We start from the raw sequence: 25,209 nt of genomic DNA on the forward strand, positions 1-25,209 counted from the left end.
GGCCGGAGGGGAGGGGTGGCAGCGATCAGTGGGAGGGGAGGGTGGGAGTGATCTGTGGGAGGGGAGGGTGGGGGGTGGAGGGTGGTGGTGATCGGTGGGAGGGGAGGATGGCGGTGATCGGTGGGAGGGAAGGGTGGCGGTGATCGGTGGGAGGGAAGGGTGATCGGTTGCAAGGGGAGGTGACAGTGGAGAGAGGGGTAACAGTGATCTGCGAGCGGGGAGGGAGGGGGCAGCGTGACAGGGCTAACAGGCAGGAGTGGAGAGCGGCTGCCAGATGAGTGTGGCAAAAGAGCCAGGAGGCGACAGGGTTTGGAGGACTTCGGTCCACACGATCCAGTAAGCGGTTGGACGGGATTGGGGTGGACGGGAGGGTGACTGGGGACGGTAATGAGGGAGACTGGGCCGGTGATCTCGGCTGCGATTCCAAACAGATCCAGTCTCGCCCTGGGAGTTTCAGTAGCGGTCCCCAACCCTCTCCCATGTTTCGCGGCGAGTGAGGGGCCGCTGCGATCCCCTCGCCCGGCCCTGTCTCCCGGCCCCCGGCGGTCCCACACCTTGACTCTCAGCGCCTGGTGTATGTCACTCGCCAGTTGCCCCTTCCACCACTGCTCTTCTGACTCCATCCTTCCCATCCACACAAAGAGGCCCTTCCGATCCGAGCACACCGGCATCCGGCAGCGACGGCGGCCGGGCTCTGGGTCCTTAGCCCGGCCAGGCCCGACCCAGCCTAGCCCGGCCCGCCGCTAGGCCTGGGTAGCGGAGAGCCGGAGCCCCGAGACCGAGCTCGACCCCAACCGCTGCAGCTGCCTCCCGGTCGCCGTGTCTCACAGCGCATGCGCCAACAGCTTGCCAGCCATCAGCGGCACGGAGGGTGGGGGCCTTGGTTCGGGGGCGTGACCAAACTGTACTGGGCGGGTCCACATCGTGAGGGGATGAGGCTGCAGTATAAAGGGGCGGAGAGTTGTTGTCGAGTAGGGCTAAAGGAATTAAGGGTGGTGCTACAGGATAATTAGAAATGCTACGGGAAATAGGTGACTAGAGAGAGCAGTCGATACAGCAGAATAACAATAAAAAATATGATGTGGTGGTGCTCGAATTGGCCAGGGTGGACAAAGCCAGAAGTCACACGACATCTGGCTATAGTGCAAAAAGGTTGCGATTTCACAGAAACCAGTTGGACTATAACCTGGTGTCCTGTGACTTGTGAATAAAGAATGAGAAGAGCTTGTAAGAAAGGTCCTGCAATATTTATGGGTGATCTTAGTCTTTCTACAAATTGTATGTATCAAGTTGGCATTAGTATCCTGGAGAAGGAGTTAAAATGATTTTGGGACAGAATTTATTTCGAACAATAGCTGATCTGGTAATGTGCCGGATTAAAAATGACCTCACTTAAATGAAGTAAAAATGATTGTGACATGGAATTTTGCAACTAGCCGGAGGGTGAGAAACATGGGTTTGAACTATGTCTTAAATAAAGACAATTACAAAGTATAAAGTGCCTAAATGAAAGGGAAAAACAGATTAAAAAGCAAGACCGTCGAAAAGCAATAGCAGATATTTAAGAAAATACTTCATAACTCTCAACAAAAATGAATTCTCAATTGGGAAGAAAAACTTTATGAAAAGAATGCATAATTCATGATCAGCTAATGAAGTTGTTGATATTACGTTGAAGAAAAAGATGTGCAGTGCTGCATAGATTTGTAAGAAGTTTCAAACCATTGAAGAACTACAGTGTGGAAACCAAGCAATTGGCCCATTGAGTCCACACCACCCTTCTGAGGAGCATTCCACCCAGACCCATCTCTCTGCAGCCCTGCATTTCCCATGGCTAATCCACCTAGTTTACACACCCTTGAACACTATGGGCAATTTAGCATGGCCAACCCACCTAACCCACACATTTTTGGACTGTGGAAGGAGACTAGAGCACCCAGCAGAAACAGGGAGAATAGACAAACTCCACACAGATAATCACCCAAGGGTGGAATTGAACCTGGGTCCCTAGTGCTGTGAGGCAGCAGTGCTAACCACTGAGCCACTGTGCTGCCCCAATGGATTGCTAAAAAAGTGAGGAATTCAAGTATAATAAAAAGCAAGAAATATAAAAATAGCAAAAGTTTCCCCAAGTATGTACAAAGTAAAACTGTAATGACAAGTGAGGATTGGTCTTTTTTGGAGTGAGACAGGGGAGTTAATAATGGGGCATAAGAAAACAAGTATTTTGTAGCTAGCTTTACTGTAGAAGATACAATAAGCATTATGGATAAAGTGGGAGAGGCTGAAAGGTAAAACAATCATCACCAGAAAGGTAGTAGAAGAGGTAAAGTCTGACAAGTCCTTTGACCTGATGGCCTGCATGCCAAGCAGTGTCTGCAGAAGTAGTGGATGCATTGGTTGCAAATTTCCAAATTTCTGGAAAAGTTGAAGCAGTTTGGAAAGTCTCAGAATTAACACCCCTGTTGAAGAAAGGAAAACAACTACCCAGCCAGTCTAACATCTGACTTTGGGAAATTATGAAAATCTATTGTTAGGAAGGTAGTAGGAGGACATTTAGAAAATCATAATGCAATCAGACAAAGTCAATATCATTTTGTGAAATGGAAATTGTGTTTAATTTTTTTGAGAATGTGACAAGCAGGATGGAAAAAGGCATGTAGTGTATTAAGCTTTGTATAAAAGCATTTATTAAGGTGAGATATATATTCATGGTGTTGGTGATATAATAGCATTGATAGTGGATTGGCTTACTAACAAAAGAGATAGAGTGGAAGTAAATGAATGATTTTAAGACTGACAAATTGAACTAGTGGAATGTCACAAGGATCAATACTGGGTCCTTATTAATTTATGATCTATATTAATTTTGATGAAGGGACCAACTGTATTGTATTAAACTATTTTGATGATAATTGGGCAATTGGGATATTATGTAGGAAAATGTGAGGTCTATTTTGGTAGGAAGAATAGAAAAGCAAAATATTATTTAAATATAGAGAGAGATTGCAGAATGCATCAGTAGGGAGATCCGAGTGTCCTTGTACATAAATCACAAAGTGAGGAATTGCAAGTAATTAGAAAGGCAAATGCAATGTTGGCCTTTATTGCAATAAGATGGACTGTACAAGTAAGGAAGTCTTGTTCCAACTGTTCAGGACATTGGTAAGATTGCATCTTTTGTACAATGTACAGTTTTGGTCTCCTTATTCAAGGATGGAAATCCATACGTTTGAGGTAGTTCAGTGAATATTTACTTAGCTGAGTCCTAGGACAAACGAGTTGTCTTATTTGCAAAGATTTTGGTCTACTTAGTTACAGAAGAATATAAGCATTCAAAGCAGTCAAGAGAAGGTTCACCTGGCTGAATCCTGGAATGAAAGGGCTGGATTGTATTGAGAAGTGATGCTCACTGGAGTTTAGAAGAATGAACTGTGATCTTATTGAAATATACAAGAACCTGGGGAGCTACAAAGGGTAGATGCTGAGAGAATGTGTCCTATCATATGGGATAATCTAGACTAGGGGATACAATTTAAAAATGAAGATCTCCCATGAGATAAGGACAAATTTATTCCCTTGGAGAGTCATTCATCTTTGCAATTCCATTCTCCAGATAGGAGTGGGGCAGGGTAATTGAATATATTCAAGGTTGAGATCGACAGATATTTGATTTACAAGGGAGCCAAGGATTCCCCACTTGGGGACCGGCTGAAAATGGAACTAATGTCAGAATCAGACTAGGCATTGTCTTAATGAGAGGTAGAGCAGGGTTGAATGGCTTCCCACTGTTCTTATGTCTTTTATTCTTATTATAGGAGAACTGGGCAGGAACAGGGTCAAGCTACAGGAAACATGGATGGAGCTACAGAAGATAGGTGTAATCCACAGAGAAACAGGGGTGGGGTTACAGTAGAACAGGGGAAGCACTGTAGGTGTACAGGGATGCGGCTACAGAGGAAACAAAGCAGGACGAAGGGAAATAGGGATAGTAGAAACTGCAGATGCTGGAGAATCCGAGACAACAAGGTGCAGGGCTGGATGAACACAGCAGTCTGCTCCTATGATGCTGCTTGGCCTGCTGTGTTCATCCAGCCCTGCACCTTGTTGTCTCGAAGGGAAATAGGAGCAGCTACAGGGAACAAAGGCATGGCTACAGGGGAACAATAGCAATGCTACAGGATGTAAGGAAATCTTTGATGGATGGCATTTATGGAACAGATAGCTCCAAGAGATGCAAAATAGTAACATTCTCAACATTAATTTCTGTCCAGCAATGGCAGAAGGAGGAGTTCTGGGTAGTGCTTTTATTGTGAGGTGGTTGATACTTCACACAGGAAACCTCTGGGGTCACTGCAAGAAGAGTCTAAAAGTTGTAAGCAATGAGTGGGAGAAGGATCCAGGGGCAGACTGAGAGAGATGTAGACTCCATGTTAGGAATACTGTACTGCTGAGAATGCAGCTGAACTACGTAGATTGTGTTTAGGGATACAAAGAGGAGTGAAGAGCAGTTGGGTGGCTCTGTGCTGTGAAAACTCATGAAGAAGTCTTCAGAATAAGACTTAGGAATTAGTAGGTAGCTAAGTGTTGGGGTTAATACCCAGAAGAAATCCTGGGGAACTGAAGAAGTGGGAATCTTGCTGACTTTGTTTTGATGAAAGCCATGAGAGGCTTATATGAAGCCTGCAAGTATTAACACTTCAGTGCAGCTGAGAAAGTAGGGGGTTTGAAAAGTTCACAAACAGTATTTGCCTGATGCAACACCTCAAGATTGGAGCTTAGAAGGAAAAACTCGTGGGCAGGGCTGGAATCGGTTAACGCTATTATCAGTAAAGAACAGACACTGTTTTTGTGAATTTTGTTAACACTGTTTTGTGGATGCAGTTTCATAGTTCAGGGATGCATAAACCCAGAAAAGGAAGATGATGGATCTGAACAGGGCCAGTTTTTGAGGCAGTCCATGACAGAGCAACATGTAAAGATGAATTTCAAAATTAAAACAAACATGTTAACTTGCTTCACTTCAACACATCATGTTCCTTGTACAACGTTTCTGTTTCTCAGGCTCAGCATAAACTGGAAGAACAGCATCTCTTTGGGGACCTGCAGCCTCAGGACTCAGTATCAAGTTCAACAATTTTAGGGCCTGAACACTTTCATCCATGTCCTTTACCGACTTTCACACTCCAGGTTCTGTCACCACATAGGCTGCTTTCAGCACAGCCAACCCATTTTCAGTCCCCATTAGCAGCTCGTCTTTCTCCCTGGCTTACTATTATCCATCCCTTTGTCTGTAGGTGGAACAATCCCTCTTCCGTACTCACACCGGCCCTAAACCCCACCTCTTCCTCCGTTTCATTGATGACTGTATCGGCGCCGCCTCGTGCTCCCACGAGGAGCTCGAACAGTTCATACACTTCACCAACACCTTCCACCCCAACCTTAAGTTTACCTGGACCATCTCTGATACCTCTCTCCCCTTCCTGGACCTCTCTGTCTCCATATCGGGCAACCACCTAGAAACCGATATTCATTTCAAGCCCACCGACTCCCACAGCTACCTAGAATACTCCTCCTCCCACCCACCTTCCTGCAAAAATGCTATCCCCTATTCCCAATTCCTTCGCCTCTGCCGCATCTGCTCCGAGGATGAGGCATTTCACTCCCGTAAATCTCAGTTGTCCTCGTTTTTCAAGGACCGTAACTTCCCCCACTCAGTGGTCGAGAACGCCCTCAACCGTGTCTCCCACATCTCCCGCAACTCATCCCTCACACCCTGTCCACGCAATAAGAACCAAAAAAGAATCCCCCTTGTCCTCACGTACCACCCCACCAACCTCCGGATCCAACGCATCATCCTCCGACACTTCCGCCATCTGCAATCCGACCCCACCACCAAAGATATCTTTCCCTCCCCACCCTTATCTGCTTTCCGGAGGCACCACTCTCTCCGTGACTCCCTTGTCCGCTCCACACTCCCCTCCAGTCCCACCACACCCGGCACTTTTCCCTGCAACCGCAGGAAGTGCTACACCTGCACCCATACCTCCTCCCTCACCCCCATCCCAGGCCCCAAGAAGACTTTCCACATTAAGCAGATGTTCACCTGCACATCTGCCAATGTGGTATACTGCATCCGCTGTACCCGGTGTGGCTTCCTCTACATCGGGGAAACCAAGCGGAGGCTCGGGGACCGCTTTGCAGAACACCTACGCTCGGTTCGCAATAAACAACTGCACCTCCCAGTCGCGAACCATTTCAACTCCCCCTCCCATTCCTCAGACGACATGTCCATCCTGGGCCTCCTACAGTGCCACAACGATACCACCCGAAGGTTGCAGGAAGAGCAACTCATATTCCGCTTGGGAACCCTGCAGCCCAATGGTATCAATGTGGATTTCACAAGCTTCAAAATCTCCCCTCCCCCTACCGCATCCCAAAACCAGTCCAGCTCGTCCCCGCCTCCCTAACCTGTTCTTCCTCCCACCTATCCCCTTCTCCTACCAACTAACCTCATCCCGCCCCCTTGACCTGTCCGTCCTCCCTGGACTGACCTATCCCCTCCCTAACTCCCCACCTACACTCACCTTTACTGGCTCCATCCCCGCCTCTTCGACCTGTTTGTTTCCTCTCCACCTATCCTCTCCTCTATCCATCTTCTATCCCCCTCCCACTCTCTCCCTATTTATTTCAGAACCCCCTTCCCCTCCCCCTTTTCTGATGAAGGGTCTAGGCCCGAAACGTCAGCCTTTCTGCTCAAATGATGCTGCTTGGCCTGCTGTGTTCATCCAGCCCTGCACCTTGTTGTCTCGGATTCTCCAGCATCTGCAGTTCCTACTACCTTTGTCTGCCTGTTTTTCTCTCGCTCTGATTTTTCACCCCACCTCCCACCTTCCCAATCCTTGTCTTCAGCATATATACCCACCTTTTCCTAGTTACCATCGGTTCTGAAGAAATGTGACTGGACCCGAAACATAACCAGACCAAGTTAGAGGCACAATACCAAAAAGACTCCCATCGCCTATGACAAGGCCTAAATGACATTATGGGATACAAAATGAAGCAGTGCAAGATAGCAGACAAAGATACATCCCTCCCTGATGCTCTCAATGCTCTCTTTGCTCGGTTTGAGCAGAATGCCAGCAGTGCAGTCATGCCTGCCCCGACAGCCACAGACACACCTGTTCCCTCTGTCACCACTTCAGATGTCAGATTGGTCTTTCTGGGAGTCAACCCAAGGAAAACAACAGACCCAGAGTCCCCTTCCGAACACTCCGATCCTGCGGACCAATACAGCATGGAAACAGACACTTTGGCCCAACTCATCCATGCTGATGCAAGTTTCCCAAACTGTGTTTGGCCCATATCCTGCTAAATCTTTCCTATTCATTTGACTGTCCAAACATCTTTTAAATGTTGTAACTGTACCTACATCTATCACTTCCTCTGGCAATTCATTCCATGTATAAACCACCCTCTGTGTGAAAAAGTTGCTCCTCATGCCCTTTTCAAATCTTTCTCCTCTCACCTTAAAAATATGCCCTCCAGTTTTGAATTCCTCGTACCATAGGGAAAAGACTTTTGCTACTCACCTTATCTATGCCCCTAATGATTTTATAAACCTCTATAAGGTCTCCCCTCAATCTCCTACACTCCAGTGAAAAAAGTCCCAGCCTATCCGATCTCTCCTTATAATTTAAACCCTCCAGTCCCGGCATCATTCTTGCAAATGTTTTCTGAGCCCTCTCCAATGTAATAATATCCTTCCTGTTGTAGGGTGACCAGAACTGTACACGGTACTCCAAAAGTGGCCTCACCAACATTCTATACAATCCCAACAGGATGTCCCAACTCCTATACTCAATGGTCTAAGTAATGAAGGCAAACGTGATAAATGCCTTCTTAACCACCCTGTGACACAACTTTCAAAAAACCTGAACCCTTAGGTCTGTCTGTTCGACAACATTGCCCTTTTGAGACAAAATACTCAGAATCTCCAGTAACCTGATACTCTTTGTCAATATGCAAAAAATAATTTCATGACCGTCTTGGGCCATTTCTTGCCCCTCTGTCCGATTCAGGGAAAATGTGTTCACTTTGGTACTACAGCTACGTCATTAATACCTACTTTTTTCTGATAGGGTATAATTCATTTGGCCTCCCACTTAACATCTAGCATTTTGTTTTGGAATGTCCAGTCTTTTTACAAAAGGCGAAAGGTAATGAGTATGATTGTCACAAGGGAAATTCCGTGTCGCTAGTCATGGGTTCTTTGAGTCCTTCCACAGCTGATGAGCCAGATCCCAGAGCCACATCTCCAACAATACATTTGGAAGGTGTTTCCAGGAGGTAGAAGTGGTACTTGACCTTGAGGTTATTGGTATTCCTTTCTCTAGTTCCTTTTCTATACTTCCTCTTGTCAACAGGTGTTCTTAAAGAATTGTCTCTCTTCATACAGGAGTTTCCTTCAAGTCAATTTCTTCTGTACACGATTGATGCTATTTCTTTTATTCACTTGTGAGATGTGGGCATCGCTGGCTGGCCAGAATTTATTGCCCATCCCAAGTTGCCCTTGAGAAGCTGCCTTCTTGAACTGCTGTAGTCAACTTGCTGTAGGTTGACCCACATTGCACTTACTGAGGGAATTCCAGGAGGTGGCGTTTCGAGGCATCTGCTGCCCTTGTCCTTTTAGATAGAATGGCCAAGAATTTGGAAGGTGCTGTCTAAGGAGCCTTGGTGAATTTCTGCAGTGCATCTCGTATGTAGTAAATACTGCTGCTACTGAGCGTTGGTCATGGATGGAGTGGATGCTCATGGATGTGATGCCAATCAAGTGGGCAGCTTTGTCCTGGATAGTGTCAAGCTTTTTGAGTGTTGTTGGAGCTGCATCCATTCAGGCATGCGAGGAGTACTCCATCACGGTCCTGACTTGTGCCTTATAGATGGTGAACCAGCTATGTGAGTCAGGAGATGAGTTATTCACCACAATATCCCTAGCCTCTGACCTCTGCTATATTTATATGGCAGGTTCAGTTGAGTTTCTGATCGTTGGTACCCCCAGGATGTTGATAATGGGAGATTCAGTGATGGTAACGCTGTTGAATGTCAAGGGGCAGAGGTTAGATTTTCTCTTATTGGAGATAGTCATTGCCTGACATTTGTGTGGAGTGAATGTTACTTGCCACTTGTTAGTCCAAGCCTAGATATTGTCCAGATCATGTTGCAATTGAACATGGACTGCTTCAGTATCTGGGAAATTGCAAATAGTGCTGAACATTGTGTAGTCATTGCTGAACATCCCCACCTCTGACCTTATCACGGACGGAAAGTCATTGATGAAGCAGCTGAAGATGGATAGGCCTAGGACACTACCCTGAGGAACTCATGCAGAGATGTCCTGGAGCTGAGATGACTGACCTACAACTGTAGACAGGGTGGTTAAGAAGGCATTAAGCATGCTCACCTTCATTGCTGAGACCTTTGAATGTAGGATTTGGGAAGTTATGTTGAGGTTGTAAAGGACATTCGTGAGGCCTCTTCTGGAGTACCATGCCCAGTTCTGGTTGCCCTGTTATAGTATGGATATTATTAAGATGGAGAAGGTTCAGAAAAGACTTACCAGGATGTTGCCATGAATGGATGGCTTAAATTATAGGGAGAGGCTGGATCGGCTGGGACTTTTTTGACTGGAGTGTAAGAGGTTGAGGGGTGACCTTATAGAGGCCTTTAAAATTATATAAGGTATAGATAAGGTAAACGGCAGGTGTCTTTCCCTTATGGTGGAAGATTTCAAGACAAGGGGGCTTATTTTTAAAGTGAGAGGAGAAAAATTAAAAAGGATATGAGGGGCAATTGTTTTACACAGAGGGTGGTTTGTGTGTGGAATGAACTTCCAGAGGAAGTGGTGGATGCGGGTACAGTTACAACATTTAAAAGACAATTGGATAAGTACATAAATAAGAAAGGTTTGGAGAGATATGGGGAAAGTGCAGGCAGGTGCAACAATTTTAGTTTGGCATGGACTGGTTGGACCAAAAATTCTGTTTCCATGCTAAATGACGATATGATTCCATAATGACAACCATTGAACAAACACCTTTAATACCCAGAGATAGTAGGAACTGCAGATGCTGGAGAATCTGAGACAACAAGGTGCAGAGCTGGATGAACACAGCAGGCCAAGCAGCATCATAGGAGCAGGAAGGCTGACGTTTCGGGCCTAGACCCTTGATGCAAAATGGCCTGGTACGGCAACTGCTGTGCCCAGTAAGAAACTACAGAAGGTTGTGTGCACAGCCCAGACCATCACAGAAGCTAATCTCCCATCCATGGGCTCCATTTACACTTCTCATTGCCATGGAAAGGCTGCCAACATCATCAAAGACCCTTCCCACTCTGGTAATGCTCTCTACAACCTCTTCCATCAGGCAGAAGGTACAGAAGCTTGAACACACACGTGGACAGGTTCAAGAACAGCTTCTTCCCTGCCATTATTAGACTGGATGAATGGATTCTCTAACTTCAAATAATGTTAATCTTGTTAATCTACATCTTGCTTCATGCACCTCCTGTGCAATGTGACTTGTGTGCCTCACTCTGTCTTATACTGTATGATCTGTATGGCCTTGCTTATGATCTGCCTGTACTGCTCACAAACAAAGATTTTCACTGTGCTCAGGTATAAATGACTACAATAAATCAAATTAAATCAAATCAAATCATGTCCCACCTTTGTTTTTGGTAATTTGATTTGATTTAATTTGATCATGTCCACCGCTCTGCCTTCATCAATCCTCTGCGATACTTTTTCAAAAGACTCAATCAAGTCAGTGAGACAGAAGTTCCCACACACAAAGCCATGTGGACTATCTCTGATCAGTCCTTGCCTTTCCAAATTCACGTAAATCCTGTCCCTTAGGATCCCTCCAAAAACTTGCCCACCACTGATGTCAGGATCACTGGTCTATAGTTTCCTGGCTTTTCCTTACCACTTTTCCTAAATATAGTCACCACATTAGCCAACCTCCAGTCTTCTGATACCTCACCTATAGCTATCGATGACACAAATGTTAGTGAGTGAATTAGATTGGGCTCTATAAACCCACTCTTCCCTTCTCTTCAAGCAATTCTCATTATCTCCCACATTGTCCTGTTAATTCACTGTGCGCCACACCAGAGATGAACAAAGGTTAGTGCTAATTAACCTTATCTCCTTAGCTGATTCTTAACCAAAAATGTGGTAAAAATGTTTTATTAGTTAGTTCTACTGCTTGATGCTTTTGAATGGTCATTTTCAATAATTGCTCACACAAATGATCAATTTCAAGTTTTGATTTTTCCCCTGAGGTGAATCCTTTCTGTTGCAGCAAACTTATTTTGAAATTTGCACACAAGCGAGAGAAAAATTGAAATGTGATTGTAAGGGCTATGCATATTTTACTTGGTAATATAAAACTGAAAATGGCAGCTTGGTTTATTGATTTCTTTTACATTTCAAATGAAAAGTGGAACAGTGTAGAGTTCTTTAGCTGAAACTGGATTAGGTACTTTTTTGGGAGATACAGGCACCAGGTGTCTGGAAAACCTAAAAAAACTGGCCAGGAAGAGTGTTTGCATTGGTTTTAGGTAACAGTTTGACACAGAACTGAGGAGAGAGAGAGCAGTTGGGACTCAGACTTACAAGCAAACAAAATCTCTCTTTCTCTCTTTTAATGTGAATGAAAGAAGTAATCTTAAGTTGTCAACAGCAAAGAAAGTAATCTGCTAACTCAAACCAAATTCTAAATCCATCTGACTGGCTACTGAATTGAGGATTGATGCAATCGACAACAATGTTAAATCATCAAAAACCAGAAAACTTATGAGAACCTCATTTCTCTGCTTGGATTGAGTAATGATCCACAGACTTTGGCCATTTTTTGTCTTTACTGTCCATCCATGATATTCCTGTGTTGTTTGTCCTATATGTGAATGAATATATGTGTGTTTGATTTTAAAGTGAGTATAGTTTAAGTTTGGACAATAGTATTTAATTATTTGTCGTTACCAGTGTTAGGTTGTAAGTTTGTTATAATTAAATTCTTATTTTCTTGTTTATAAATTAAACTGGTTGTGAGTTTCTTTCATTTTAGATAGTGTTCACCATCAGGCATTAATCATCCTAGAGATTAAGTTAATCATACTTCACACTTGTGATGATCTGGGAATAGTGTGGCTTGATTTCTACTGTATTATTCCCACCACAGTCGTGACAAATGTTTGTGGGTCTTTTTGGGATCTTTGAATGTTGACAATGTAAGATTGTGCATGAAGAAAGATTACTTCGTAAAGGACAAAATGGCAGATACCCGGTAAAATAAGATGACATTGCAAGCAGGTAAAACTATCCTGCAGATATGAATAGACTATTTCACAAGAATTGTCAAAGGAGTTAACGTGGATTTTCTGCAAATGTTGAGAAGACAGAGATAATTAAAATATTAATACATTGTAGCTTTAACTACTAATATCAGATTGAAGATACATTGGTACTTTAAGTGCAGGATAAATCAATATTTTGATAAGAGGTATAAAGGAGTTTTGTGGAAAGGAAAGGTAACCCCTTTTTTTCAAATAATGCAGCTCAGCACATTACTATATTCAGGGTTACAGAAGCTACACAATCTCTTTTGTTAGAGAAGGACATCATATTTTTTATCCAGAGAGTGCATTGAAAGCCATAGTTCTAATAAATGGATAGGTGGAGAGCATTACCTGTTCTTTTGTCCAAAGTGCACTTAGAATGTGAATTTGATATCTGGAATACTGGTAGTAGGGAGATTAGAAATTATCCATGGGTGGAGTTGACTTGCTGCTATGTAATGATTTTGCTGGAGTGCAAGTTATAGCTTCACCTATTGTCACAGCAAGTCTGACAGAGGTTAAAGAGACAGAAACTTACAGGATCAAATTCTTCCATATCAGACAGGTGTTCACCTGCACATCTGTTAACTTGGTCTACTGTATCCGCTGCTCTCGATGTGGCCTCTTCTACATCGGTGAGACCAAGCGTAGACTCGGAGACTGTTTTGTAGACCATCTGTGCTCTGTACGCAACAAACAACAACACCTTCCGGTCACCAACCATTTTAACTCCCCCTCACACTCCCTGGGTGACATGCCCATCCTGGGCCTCCTCCCGCGTCACAATGACACCACCCGCAAACTGGAGGAGCAGCACCTCATATTCCGCCATGGGAGCCTACAGCCTGATGGCCTAAACATGGAATTCAGCAGTTTTAAAATCTCCCCAACCCCGGCCTCATCCCATGTCCAATCTTCCCTTTCAGCCCCACTTCCTTGACCTGACACAACCTGTCCATCTTCTCTCCCACTATCCGCCCCGCTCATCCCACTGATCAATCCCCACCACTCCCTACCTTCCCCACCCCCACCCTTCCTTCCTATATTTATTTCTGAGCTCGCTTTCCCCTCCCCATTTCCAAAGAAGGGTTCCAGCCCAAAACATGAACTGACTGCTCCTCTGAGGCTGCCTGGCCTGCTGTGTTCTTCCAGCTCCATGCTGTGTTATCTCTGACGAGCAAATTCTGGGTGTTTTTCCAACACGGTGGCCGGGTGGTTAGCCTGCTGCCTCACAGTGCCAGGGACCCAGGTTTGATTTCAGCCTCGGGCAACTGTCTGTGTGGAGTTTACGCATTCACTTTGTGTCTGCGTGGGTTTCCTCCGGGTGCTCTGGTTTTCTCCCATAGTCCATAGATGTGCAGGTTAGGCGGATTGGCCATGACAAATGCAGGATTGCAGGGATAGGGTGGGAGTGGTGGGTCTGGTGGAATGCTCTTCGGAGAGTTGTTATGGACCTGATGGGCTAAATGGCCTGCTTCCAATTGTAGGGATTCTATGATTCTATGTAGTGACCACAGCAATGACTAAATATGTCCAGAGGTCAGAGAAACTATAAGTAAATTTTGAGTAGCTGAAACGTTCTATAATGATATGGATTCAAAAGACATCTTTAACATGTAGGCTCAGAAAGCAGATCTGGCATTAAGCAAGTTAACACAGTCAGTTCAAACTGATGCTGAGGGTCAAAGAAACAGGAGCCCTGATGATGAAATAGAATCACCCATGCAGATATGCAGATTAGGAATGACCTATTGTTTAATGGATTATTTCATTGACATTGTAAGGAGATGTGCTACTTGCACTATGATTCCATTGGTAGGATACGTAGGACTAAACAGGTATCTTAACTAGCCAAGGCTTCATAAGCACGTAATGCAGTTCTGTGAAACATGCCACACATGTCTTGTAGTGGGAAAATCTCAACCTTTTTTTTGTAATTCGCTCATGGGATGAGAGTTTCACTGGCTGGCCAGCATTTATTGCCCACCCTTAGTTGCTCTTGAGAAGTTTTGATGAACTACCTTCTTGAACCACCTGTTACTCACTCACATGCCCTATCACTCTCCAACACCGCCACTCCACCGCTCATTCACAGATCCAGTCACTCACCCCTCCCCCACTCACTCATATGCACCTCTGACACTCACTCACCACCTCATCACTAACTCACCGTCGATAATCCATTACTCGCTCACCATCCTCATCACTCACTCACAGCCCTGATTACTCACTCACAACTGTCGACATTCACCCACCCCTTCCATCGCTCACCCATTCCTACCTGTCACTCATTCATTCACATCAATCCACTTCCATGACTTGCCCACACCCATCTGTCCCTCATTCACCAACCAGTCACCTACTCACAGCCTGTCACTCACTACCTCACACTTCAGAGTCACTCACCCAACTGCTCCATTATTTAGCCACATGCACCTGTCACTCATGTGCCTGCTCCCCCATCGCTGATTCCCACTAACCATCACATGCTCACCTCCTGTCATTCACCTGCACCCCCTCCCGTCCAAAGTTTATTGATGAATTTTGTTGAGAACCTGTACATGTTGCTTCTAAATGAGAGTGACCCTAGAATTGCCAAGTAGCCATTCGAAGCATCCTGACCAAATAGAGTCACAGGCTACAAAGGACCTCCTATAGAAGACTAATTGAGGCCTCAAGCTGACTGATCTAGAGGAAGGCACCAAGCGAAACAATGGCTGACCTATACAGGAATAAAGAGAAGGCCAGACTCAATGACAGAGGAACACAAGCGGGACTATATGAACCAGAATGGGCCTACAGGAAAACAAAGGCAGGTCTATATGGACACAGGGTTGGGATATATGTGCGCTAAACATGAATAGGAGCATGTCTATAAGAGCAGCAGTGGAGGTGAGGAAGTGACAAAATGGATGGGCAAGGCTACAAAGGAGATTGTATGGCTGTGGGATAAATGGGACATCACAAGCATGAGGGTGTGGCTGCAATGGGGTCAACAGTCATCCAGATTTTTGTATTAATGCTATAATTGCAAATTGTTCTTGAACTAAAGGAAAGTGTTTTTTCTAGCTCCAGAAGACAGAGTTAGACTGCAGGTAGGGTTAACAGAGTAAGTGAAGGAGTGCTGTTGCAGATTATTGTTCCACATGTGAATGAAACTAAGTTTGCACTAACTGAACCAATAGGTATTACACACTTTTTTGTATCCCAATGTCATTGAGACAGAAATTGGCACCATAACTACCCATCCTGCCTCAAAATCTGGGAAACGTGTTGTGAATAAAATAATTCATCATCAATTTAAATCAAACCAAACGATGTATAACACAACAATAAATCAGGACTAGATTGTTGCGCGTGTTATGCATTTGTATACTTAAGTGATCATCAGGTGGGAAAACAAATGAAGCTAAGCTATATGAAAGGATGTGACGAGCATGTGTAAATAAACTCATATCCGCAGTTTGTAAGAACGTGAAAACCTGCACTATAAGTGGCGGGGTAAATTTAGCCGAAAGTATCTGGAATGCTGCTAGTGTGTTAGTCAATACTCATATCCAAGAGAATGTGTCACAACCTCAGGTTATTTTTCTTTGGGAGTGAGGAGGAGAGAAAGGTCTGGACTAACTACTTTTTTGTCTTTGCTTAGAATGGTTGTGGTAACACGTGAAACAGTAGGGTCTACAGTTCTCTCCACAAACGAGAGAGATTGAGAGTGATTAGAATAGAAATCAGTTATTGAATTGGATGAAATAAACCAATGGCCTTTCAGTGTTCCTCCTTTCGATTGTGTGGACTGTGTGCTATAAAAGAGTTTATGGAAGCTGTAAATGACAGTAAAGAACACAAGTGAGCAATCTGAAACACAAAGTTTTAAGCAGGAAACCAGCTGTCTGAGACTGGCGGCCATACCCACAGGGCAATCATTAACAGCTGCATGGTTAGTTGAAATCCTGATAAAAAGCCTCTCAGCCTGGATCAGTAACTGTATCCTCTCACTCCGTACTTCTGTCCAACAACATAAAGGGGAAAGATAAAGGGGAAATCTATTTTTTTCCTGGAAGGGGTTTTAAAACATAACAGGAACAACAATAGTTTCCAGAACTGATGTTCTACTTTCCAGTTAAATACTGCATTTAAGAGAGATTGTTGAGAGGCTACAGCATCAAGAGTACTACTGGGGGATGGAGTTGTGATGAGGAACGCTGGTCTTGTTGGTGCTACCAAAGAAGTTAGCAATATAGTTCCTAAATTCTCTCTGTATATTAAAATTTGTGTAATTGTGCAGTTGTTCAAATGCTCATTATCCTCTAATACCTCATTTAAAAGACCATTTTTATAGCATCAACTGCTCAATTGCATAAAATACTAATGTCACAGATCAGCCTTGATTCCACTGAATGGTCAAGTAAGCTTGAGGGACAGAACAGTCTCTTCCTGTTCTTATGTTGCTCATGGCCATTCTTTATATATAAGTCTGATGGTGATCATTGATGGACTGTGAGGTAAATGCTGCTCTGAACCTCTTCTCACCTCATGTACATAACCTCCAGAAGCGAGCCACAAAATAACTAAAAATGGAAATGGAACATTTCTCAGTTATCCTTAATGTTCACACATGTTGGAAAATCAGCTTGCAAATGGCTTGAGGGACAGCTTCAGATTCACCTTGTATTTGTGTGTAATGGCAGTGAGATGCATAACATTGTATCTCCTTATTGCTATTTACATAATTTGTACCAGCAGCTCCCTTGACTGATTAAATGATTTATTGTCACTTCAATTTTAGTGATAATATAGTAAAATATAGTGAAAAGCTTCAACTGTTGCTCTGATCCGGTGCCATTTTGAATACTTTAAGAATAAAAAGATTAAAAGATACAATTGAAAGACAATCTGTCTTCATTCTGCCACTACTGCCATGGGTCTTGAACACTGAACCACTCACCAACGCCACTTGCACTGCCACCTTCCTCCACATCTCTCTGCCAGCTGTACCATACCCACCAATGTAGGAGTAGTCACTCATATGGTGCCATCTTTTTGCTACTGAGCCCACTTCATTGACGCTGCTGCCAATGCCAAGTCCTGTGCAAAGCCCACACTCACCCTGTAACTAGGAGTTCCCACTCCACTGCAACTGCTGCTTCACCAATAACCAGCTCCAGGCAAACAGCAAACAGGAGCTGCAGCCAGTATCTCATCAATAACCAGGAGTCCCTGGATCTGCTGCCAGGCCAGGCCATCGCCTCACCAAGAGTCCCATTCTAGCTGTCTCCCTCTGAGATGTTGCCTTCTCCGCCACTGCCAAGACAATGGTTTTCTATCTAAATAAGTTGCATGTGACGTAACTGCATTCCACTCCTAATATTATTACGTGCACAGTTTGTTTTTTTAAATCAACATGGACATAACAATTCAAAATGGGAAAAATTGATGAGATGTAAGATCGAAACATATTAGTATAAATACAAAAACAGAACTTGCTGGAAAAACTCAGCAGGTCTGGCAGCACCTGTGGAGACAAAGCAGAGTTAACATTTCAGGTCCAGTGACCCTTCATTAGAGTTTCCATTCTTCCAGATCTGCTGAGGTTTACCAACAATTTGTGTTTTTGATTTTCAGGAGCCGCAGTTCTTCGTTTTTTTTGTTTTATATAGATAGCCTGATACTATGGCTGGAAAACAAAGATACATCCCCACAGCATTGTAAGTCTTAATGATAGGCTGCAAAACATTCTATTATTTGCTCAATCATAGCAACTTGTCAGCATGCACCAGGATGTTGAAATTAAATCAGATATTTTCACAGGCAATTTCTGAGAGTGTTGGAACATTTTGTTCCAGATGATTGAAAGTAATTTACTGAAAAATAATCCAAAAGGATCTGGCATTGTAAAGGCTCAAAGCACATGCTACAGAATATTCAACAGGAAGCAGCTGGAATGGGATGTATTATATAACACATATGTTTCATAAATAATGATTTTCGAATGGTCTTAGCATTTGATCTAAAAGAATGTTTTCAATCTAATTCTCAGCCTTAAGTAATGACTGCAATATTCCTGGTGTGAGTGCAACGGAATGAATGCCCTGCCCATCAGCGCCGTGGGGTATTTTATTATCCACTCATAGGACATGGGCATTTCTGGCTGGGACAGCATTTATTGCCCATTCCTAGTGGTCTTTAAGAAGGTGGTGCTGAACCACCTGCTTGAAATGCTGCAGTCCATGTGCTATAGGCTGACCCACAATGCCCTTAGGGAGGCAATTCCAGGCTTTTGGCCCAGCAACGCTGAAGGAATGCGATATGTTTCTATTTCAGGATGGTGAGTGGCTTTGAGGGAAACTCGCATGTGATGCTGTCGCATACTTCTGCTACCCTTGTCTTTTCAGATGTTAGTGGTCATTGATTTGGATGGTGCTGACAAAGAAGCCTTGGTGAATTTCTATAGTGCATCTTGTAGATGGTACACAGTGCTGCTACTGAGCATCGGTGATGGAGGGAGTGACTGTATGTGGATTTGGTGTCAATCAAGCGGGCTTCTTTTTCCTGGTTGCTGTCAAGCTTCTTGAGTTTATTTGGAATTACACTCATCCAGGTCAGTGGGGATATTACAACAAACTTCCAACTTGTGGCTTATAGATGGTGGACAAGCTTCAGGGAGTTAGGAGGTGAGCTACTCATTGCAGAATTCCTATCCTCTGACATATTCTTGTAGCTAGTGTATTTATATGGCTAGTCCAGTTCATTTTGTGATTAATAGTAACGCCAGGATGTTGATCGTGGAAGATTCAGTGGTGGCAAGACCATTGAATATTAAGGAGTGATGGTTAGATATTCTCTTGTTGGAAATGGTCACTGCTTTGTGCTTATGTGGTACGAATGTTACTTACCATTAGTCAGCCCAACCCTGTCCAGGCCTTGGTGCATTTGGACATGAACTATGTTAATACCTGAGAAGTCACAAATCGTACTGAAGATTGTGCATTCGTCAATGAAGATTCCCACTCTGGTATAGGGCAAGTTGTTGATGAATCATTGATGGTTGGACCTGGGACACTATTCTGAGAAACCTCTACGGTGATGTCCTGGAGCTGAGATGACTCACTGACCACCAACAACCACAACTGTCTTATTTTGTGCCAGGTATGGCTGCTCTCCAGTAGAGAGTTTTGCCCTAATTGCCATTGATTCCAGTCTTGACGGAGCTCCTTGAGGCTGTGCTTCATCAAATGTGACCTTGATATCCATGGCAGTCACTCTCATCACACATCTAAAAATCTTTTTTTCCATGTTTGAACAAAGGCTGTAATGGGGTCAGGATCTGAATGGCCTGGAGCATCAGTGAGCAGATTATTATTAAGTAATTCTTAATTGATAGCACTGTTGATATCCCCTTCAGTAGACAGGAGTGGTAATTGGCCAAGTTGGATTTGTTCATCTTTTTGTATATAGAACTTACCTCAGCAATTTTCCACATTGCCAGAGTGGATGTTAGTGTTGGAGTTGTACTGGAGCAGCTTGGTTAGGGGGGCAGCAAGTTCTGGACCATAACGTTTGAGAACTATTGCTGGAACATTTTCAGGGTACTTCAGCCCAGTAAAATCCATTTGTTGAAAAGCTAAAGAGCCCAAAGATTCCACTTTGAGGTTCCCAAAGCCTGTTGGCAGCTCTGATTTCTCTCGATTCTATAAATGAGACATCTGCAAATATTGCTGTATTATGATTGCATCATCTGGAGATGAGGACCTCTTATGGGTGAGCAGCAGTGCTATTGGGTGGAAAATCCTGACAGTGGCCACTTGTAAGTCGACTAAGAGCCAAAAGCAGAGAAGAGGGAAGTTAAACATTTTGGAGTGATATGCAGAGAACGAATGAGTGATGACTAAAATACATGTTTTGATTTCCATCTGACCTATTCAGCAGTAGCTTAAAAGTTAGGTGTAGAGCCAAATTGTTGTTTTTGATGGGTTTGGTGCCCCCTAGAGATACATTCTGGTATGCTTAAACCTGTATTAGTCATTTTTGGTCAGAAGTGACACACCACCAGGTTATAGTCCAACAGGTTTATTTGAAATCACAAATTTTCAGAGTGCTGCTCCTTTATCAGGTGAAGTGAAGAGAACCACACAAGCACAGAATTTATAGGAAGAAAGATCAAAGATCATACAAATGGGGTGAGTAGACTGTCGACATGTTGAATAATGAGTCTCTACAGGTGATCAAAAGTGTCAGACAGTATGAATCAAGTGCCAACAGCTGAATAGCAAATGAAGGGATGACCTATAATCTGATTAACTGAGGCAGAGAGATAATTACAAAAATGAAAAACAAGGTAGTGCTGGAGACAAACCAAGTGGCTGGAATAGCAGGATAGGTATAAGAGCGGCACGCTGAGGGTCTAACCAAAGTAAATAGTAATCCAAAAAACTGTACAAAATAATTAAGGTAGAGTGATCATAACAAGTTATCAAGGATATGGTGTCAATACAGGACAGTAAGGAAGATTTTACAGATACAGAACATGTAGCACGACATGAACCCAAGATCACAGTTGAGGCCGTCTTCATGGGTATGGAATTTGGCTATCAGTTTCTGCTTGGTGATTTCCGCATTGTTGTGTGTCTCAAAACGCCCTTAGAAGATGCTTACTTGAAGATCAAAGGCTGAATGTCCTTGACTGCTGAAATGTTCCTCTACTGGGAGGGAACATTCCTGTCTGGCGATTACTGCATGGTGTCCATTCATTCATTGTCATAGCATCTGCATCGTCTTACCAACATACCATGCCTCAGGACATCCTGCAGCATATGAAGTAGACAAGTTCGGCCAAGTCACATGAGTTTCTGCTGTGTACGTGGCGGGTGGTGTTCCCATGTACGATGGTAGTATCAATGTCTGAGCAGATCCTGTGTATACAGGGGGTTTACCTGATGGGGATATTTAGGGTGGAAGCTAGAGAAGTGCAGCATGTGAGGTTATCCGTGTGCTTGCAGTTGAGTGATTTTTGGTAGCATGATAAACTTCAGGCCAATTGACTATGAAGGTGGGTGAAATTAGTGCTTACCACTTTACATTGTTTCATGGACTGGTCATAGGAATTGTTGACATCATAACTAACAAGGCTTTTTGAAGAATTGGAATGCTTTCACTCATTTCTGTAGTGATCCTAGCTCTATCTGGAGCCTTAAAATTTTATAGAAACTTTCAAACAAAAGTTAAAAAGCATTCCAGCAAACACAAAAAATGTAAACAGAAAGAGATAAAGTAACATATGTTTAAAGTGCCTTTTATATTAAAAACATATTCCTTGTCTAATATGAAGCGTTCTTTCCACATGTATTTCGGTGTGGGTTTTACTGAGTGCACAACACATGGTGTGAAAAAATTAAACAATTTAAACAAATTAAAATTTAAACAATTTAATTGCTTATATAATTGTCCTTGATATGTTTCATTTTATTTGCACACAAGTGCTAGGCAATGACCATCTCCAAAAAGAGAGAATCTAAAATTGATCCCTTGACATGCAATGGCTTTATCATTGCTAATCCCCCACTATCAACATCCTAGGGATCAACATTGACCAGAAACTGAACAGAACCAACCATATATGTATTGTGTCACAAAAGCAGGTCAGAGACTAGGAAAACGATGGCAAGTAACTCACCTCCTGACTTCCCAAAACCTGTTCACCATCTACAAGGCACAAGTCAGGAAAGTGATGAAATATTCCCCACTTGCCTGGGTGGATGCAGCTTCAACAATACTCAAGAAGCTTGACACCATTCAGGACAAAGCAGCCTGCTTGATTGGCACCATGTCCACAAGCATCTACTCCCTCAACCACTGATGCGCAGTAACAGCAATATGTACTATCTACAAGATTACCTGCAGAAATACACCAAAGCCTCTTCAACAACACCTTCTAATCCTGTGACCATTAGAAGGACAAGGGGTAACAGATACATGGGAGTACCCCCACCTACAAGTTTCCCTTAAAGCCACTCACCATCCTAACTCGGAAATATTTTGCTTTTCCTTCAGTGTCAATAGGTTAAAATCCTGGAACTCCCCTTATGGTTCCTTGCACATTTGTACTTATCTTATTTTCTGATAAAAGGTCATAAACCTGGAACATTGGGTGGAATCTTACTTTTTTTAGCTTAGTGCCAATTTCATGAAGTTTCACAGAGGGTTTCTATCTGCAATGTCCAATGAGGTTTCTCACTAGATATTACCAAACTCACCTCACTAACTACCTACCTCATGCCATGGCATCCCTCTCATCCAATTGTACCACTTGCTCACACAGGACAACATGCCACTGCTAGGATATCCTGGAATGGAGCGCATTCTGGCTCTGGTATCATTTTTTAAGAGGCTGTCATGCACCTAGATAAGCACTGTTACCCCCCATATTTGCCCCCTACAGGTCCTGACATTTGCCCTGGACATTGAAGACAAGGCAAATTTAGCACCCCACTTTGTAAGCAGAGACTGGGAGGTCCTGTTGGACTGCGTGGTGCAGGGGTGAGATGTCCTATTCGCCCTGGACTGGCAAGGGAGGCCACGACACAAGGCCATGCCATCCTGGTCTGAGGTTGCTACCAAGTTCAGCAAAATCCCAGATATCTGGAGGAATGGATAGTCTGACCCTTCCAGCATATTTTGTTTTATTTTCCAGCATCTACAGTATTTTGTGTTTGGATTCTTTATGTAGAGTGTAGTGAAAGAAACCTGCCAGAGTATTTAATCAAGGAAGACATCAAAGCTAAGATTTACATATGATAATCATCTGTTGTTCGTACACATAACTTAGAAATTTATTTGACAAAAAGAAATGGAAAGATCCAATCTTATGCATGTGTGTTCATATCATATTGGTTAGAGAATCCTGTAGTCAGTTCCTCTTTGTGAATTTGCTCTTGTAAATACATTCACTGTTTCCCAGATTTTCTGGGACCTTTGCTGCAATTTACCCTCCTGTACCAAATCCTAGGTGGCAGTCATTTGTTCTCTTCTGCTTGTGGTTTGGCCATGGCTGGTGCCAGAGCATGTGCACTGAGCTGCTACAGATGTACGGTCCTGAACTGGCGCAGTGTGTACGGGCAAACACAGCAATGAAGAATCAGCACTGCAGCTCTGGGCAGCACTAGCACCATTCTTTTCCTGACTTTGACAGGTTTGGCATGAGGGAGTCTGGGGAGAAATGGGAGGGATTAGGTGGAGGGAAGGAGACTCCAACCCTGTCCATGGAAGTGATGGTGGTAACATGGGGGTTGCAAGGTGATGTGTGTCTGGGCCAGGAGAACCAATCCTGCCAGACCCGGGGTTGGGATGAGTGGGTTAACTGCTCCAAAGTCAGACTTGGCGATGGGCCTTTCAGTTCCAGGTCTGAGGGTTCGTGCATGGCACAGGCTCAAGGTTTCCAGCAGGCCTGAGGGAAAGGGGAGAGGAGGGAGGGAAGGGATCAAGATTAGCCTGAAAGTTATCTCTCTGAGAAAACTGAGCTGGGAAAGGCGATTCTGGGGAGGCCTGAAAGAGGAATCATGCAGACTACTCAGCTGGTCTAATGCATATTTTATAGTTCATGACAGAGCCACCCCAACTCCTCAGGTCTTGCCAACAACTCCCAAGCTCCCACCATTGGGTGGCAGAGGTGTCACTATTTATTGTTCCCAGAGATTGTCACCAAGTTCATCCAATTCCAAACAGTACTGTGTCACAGTACAAAATTAATCCTAATTTAGCACTAGAGAGTAGGAATGCCTGTTCAGATCCGTTTAACGTAGGGGTATAGGGAACTTCAGTGCAACACAGGATGTAGTGCAGTGCTGTGCTTTGCTAGCACAACTGTTCCTGTCTCATATTCAGGGATACAGGCAATTGCAGTGGAATTACATTATGAAATGATTCCATTAAATGAGATAAAAAAAGATGATGACCTTGTTAAAATCAGCAGACTACACCTTTAATTCTTCTACTCTGGATTTTTTTGTTATTCTCTGATTTCAGGGGCAATAAGCAATGATCTACTACCATTAGTATTATATAATATTAAATATTTTGCTCAGATAATATAATTCAAATGAAAAAATAATGAATGAGAATTATTCTCCAAATAATTGTTTTTAATTTCAAGTTTTAGTATGTTTAAGCCCTCAGTCAGAAATACAAAATATTATTATCTAAACAGATATATTCTGCAATACAAAGAAGGCCAATAGAAATAGGAATTATAAAATGAGCTAGTCACATGACAATTTCCTGGCTTCAGATTACGAGTGAATGTAACATCGCGACAAGCAAATAAGTTCCTATCTCATGTTGTATTTCATTTTAATAAACTATATCAAAGCTATAACATATTTTATAAGAACATAAGATTGATACATTGGTATAAAGTAGTTAGAAATTTGGGAATAAAATTTCCATGAGTAGTACAAAGTAATCAATTTAAGGATATTTAGTTTGGTATGACGGTGGAGAATATGGTCTAAGAATTTTCAACTTGCGTCATCTGATTGTCATACCTGAAACCTTTCATGAACTGAAACAATTTGTATAAAGGGACAAAGACTGGACGAAAATGACTTCCATGATCACCTGACCACAGATTGAGGCAAGTCCAGGAGACCCATGAAAAATAAATGAAACGCTCTGCAGGAAATGATCATTTTATCAGAAGACATCAAAACCAGTGAACTGAATCAACATCGAGAAAGTCACATCTCTGGTTTCAATTCAAATTTGCATGACAATTTTACGTATGGGGAAATTAAAGGCTTACCTACCAGTTAG

The 25,209-nt window shown here is 43.3% G+C and overlaps 1 protein-coding gene across 2 annotated transcripts in view; it reads right to left on the reverse strand.

The window, feature by feature from the left end:
• Positions 1–802, reverse strand: part of ccnjl (cyclin J-like) — a 63,456-nt gene extending 62,654 nt beyond the window's left edge. For both annotated transcript variants that reach the window (XM_048603844.1, XM_020533093.2), the window contains exon 1: positions 555–802. In XM_048603844.1, the coding sequence (XP_048459801.1) occupies positions 555–671 (117 nt within the window). In that variant the 5' untranslated portion in view covers positions 672–802. The remainder of the gene's footprint in view (positions 1–554) is intronic.
• Positions 803–25,209: the final 24,407 nt, after the last annotated feature.

This window comes from Rhincodon typus, chromosome 12 (assembly GCF_021869965.1).
Source record: "Rhincodon typus isolate 14 chromosome 12, sRhiTyp1.1, whole genome shotgun sequence".
In the NCBI taxonomy this organism is placed as follows: Eukaryota; Metazoa; Chordata; class Chondrichthyes; order Orectolobiformes; family Rhincodontidae; genus Rhincodon; species Rhincodon typus.